We start from the raw sequence: 2,783 nt of genomic DNA on the forward strand, positions 1-2,783 counted from the left end.
GTGGCTCATACCTGTAATCCTAGCTACTGAGGAGGCTGAGATCTGCGGTTTAAGGTTCAAAGTCAGCCCAGGCAGGAAAAGTCCATGAAACTCTCTATCTCCAATTAACAACCAGAAAGCTGAAGGTGGCAGTGTGGCTCAAGTGCTAGAGTGCTCGCCTTGAGCAAAAAAATCTCAGGGGCAGCCACCAACAGTTCAAGCCCAGGACTGGCACTGGCACGCATGCGCACTCACACACAGGATGTAGCTCAAGTGGTAAAACATTTGCTAAGCATGCAGGAGACAGTGGGTTGATCTCTTCCATATCAAGAAAAAGGGAGGCCAAAAGAAAAAAAAACAGGTTGGATTTCCTAAGGAAAGCGCCTACTTTCTGCAAGTCTGGACGTTTATAAGAGTTAGTTTTTTGGTTCTGAGATAGCTGCAGAGATGCATGCCCTTTTAACTACCATCAGTGGTCTGGAGCGCCCCTATAGAGTCCGCTATCTTACCTAACTACACTGGAGTTTCAGGGACATCGCAGAGTTGTAAACAGAATATTCCCATCAAGAAGGCTCTCGTGACGAGCACGCCATCAGTGGTGACCGACTGCGAACACGAGGGTGGAGCCAAACACAGGTGCCGACGGCAGACAACTCAGGGACGGCCCTGAAAACGCGGCTCCACAAAGCGACCACAGCTGCGCTTCCGCGGACGTCACAATCCCCGCCCCTTCCTCCGCGGCTGACCAACCGCCGGTCGTGGGCCGGGGAATGCCGGAAGCGGTGGTAGCCAGCGCTCGCCCCCGGCACCCCGGACAGCATGGCAGACCTCCACCGCCAGCTGCAGGACTACCTGGCACAAGGGAAGGCGGGAAAGCCTGCGGATGCGGAGCCGCTGCTCGCCTCCGGGCCGGCAGAAGCGCCCGCGGGAGGGAGCGGGCCGGCGGGCGCGTGGCTGGGCCGCGCGAGCCTGCGGTGGCCGTGGGCGCCGGGCCCCGCGGAGCCCGAGGCCGGGCCGGCGTGTCTGCCGAGCGTGACGCGCGGGCAGCGCTGGGCGGCTGGCGGCGGCTGCCTAGTGCTGGCCGCGCTCTGCTTCGGCCTCGCGGCGCTCCACGCTCCCCTGCTACTGCTGCGCGCCCGCAAGTTCGCGCTGCTGTGGTCGCTGGGCTCGGTGTTGGCGCTGGCGGGCGGCGCGCTGCTGAGGGGCGGCGCGGCATGTGGGCGCTTGCTGCGCGGCGAAGAGACGCTGTCGCGGCCCGCGCTGCTGTACGCCGCCGCGCTGGGCGCCACGCTGTACGCCGCGCTGGGCCTGCGCAGTACGCCGCTCACGGCGCTCGGCGCCTGCGCGCAGCTAGCCGCGCTTCTATACGCGCTGGCCGGGCTGCTGCCCTGGGGCGGGGTTGCCGCCCTGCGCCTGGCGCTTGGCCGCCTGGGCCGCGGAGCCGGCCTGGGCGGCGCGCTGCCGGTGTGAGCTCGCAGAGCCCGCCGCCCTGGAACGCGGGACACGGAGCCGTCGCGGGACTCGCTGGCCCAGCTGGACTGCGGCGCCTGTTCCCAGGCCGCCACCCGCCCCGCGACGAAGGCCTGGACCTTGACGGTGACCTCAGAGCTGAGCCGGAACTCCAGGATTGCCGCTTTTCCTGCGGGCCTGGAGCAGGAGACACTCGCGGGGTTGACCAAATGCTGTGAACGCACCCGAAGGAGCTGCTGCTGCGCCAGCGAGCTTTAGATTGCGCCGTTAAGAAGAAAAAAGGCACTTTGAATTAGCTGCTTCCGTGGCTTTTCTCGACTTTTCGTCACTTGAAAAATCCAGGGGTGTGTGTAGTTGGCATACATCTTGTTTGGGCGATGCTCCGCTATTTTCCCTTGCTCAGTGTAAATGAACATAGAAGTTACGACATTCAACACTAAGTTTAGCTGCCGAATTTTAAAAGGCAACAACGGTTTACCTCTTTTTAAAAACTAACTTGTTAACATGGTGCCTTCTAATATTGGAGGAAAAGTAGACAAGGAATGCAATGGACCGAAAGAGGAATTCTCTGCGCTCCGATACCTGGTAGTCAATTCAGGTAAAGCTCATGGTATAGGTCTCTGCGTGACGGACCTGTGGAATCCCAAAGATAATTCTACATGCCATGTTGGATGAAGATCAGTTTCTCTTGTGTTCTCATTCGCTTTTGAAAGCAGTTTGCTATTTGCAGGCAGGTCCTAATGCGGTGGGAAATGCTTTTCCTATGCAATCGCTGTTATTTCTTTTTTTCTCACCACAGCTCAGCCTGGTTTTGTTTTGGTAGGGAAGTTATTTTGTAGAGATCTTCACCACTTACTTTTACAAAGCCTACCTTTATTTATTGCCAGAAAGTATGGATCCAGTATACTGACAAGTCCAGAAAAATTACACATTTTGTAACCATAAACTACAAAATAAAATGTTTAGAATTTAATCATATGTAGCTTTCACTTGACTAGCAGAATGACTTGAAGAATCACACAATACATAGTGACCTCTCACCTATCACGGGAGTTACATTCCAGAGACCCTGGGATAGGTGAAAATCTGAGGTAGCAATAAAGGAACCGCGATATAGTAAGAGATAACTGTAACGTTGCTACCCCGAGGATTTTTCACCTATCACGGGGTCTCTGGGATTTAACTCTCGCGATAGGCCCGGGATCACTGTATAGGTGTGCAGAGTTGGAAAGCCACTGCTGTTGGTGCTAGATTCCAGTGTTACCTTAACAAAGCGTGCAGGGCCACAAGAACACTGGAGCCCCAAAGGGGTGCTCCGCCATGAGCCCCTCCCC

At 56.5% G+C, this 2,783-nt stretch overlaps 1 protein-coding gene across 1 annotated transcript; it reads left to right on the plus strand.

Moving 5' to 3' along the window:
* The first annotated feature begins 706 nt into the window (after positions 1 to 706).
* Positions 707 to 2,422, plus strand: Sft2d3 (SFT2 domain containing 3). Its single transcript, XM_042685190.1, has 2 exons — positions 707 to 2,183; positions 2,289 to 2,422. The coding sequence occupies exon 1, from the start codon at positions 799 to 801 to the stop codon at positions 1,447 to 1,449; it is 651 nt and encodes a 216-aa protein (XP_042541124.1). The 5' UTR covers positions 707 to 798; the 3' UTR covers positions 1,450 to 2,183; positions 2,289 to 2,422.
* The last annotated feature ends 361 nt before the right edge of the window (positions 2,423 to 2,783 follow it).

This window comes from Dipodomys spectabilis, unplaced genomic scaffold, assembly GCF_019054845.1.
Source record: "Dipodomys spectabilis isolate Male_0828 unplaced genomic scaffold, ASM1905484v1 ptg000094l, whole genome shotgun sequence".
Lineage (NCBI taxonomy): Eukaryota > Metazoa > Chordata > Mammalia > Rodentia > Heteromyidae > Dipodomys > Dipodomys spectabilis.

Coding starts and splice junctions, on each gene's coding strand:
- Sft2d3 (XM_042685190.1), top strand. CDS start 799: ATGGCAGACCTCCACCGCCAGCTGCAGGACTACCTGGCACAAGGGAAG.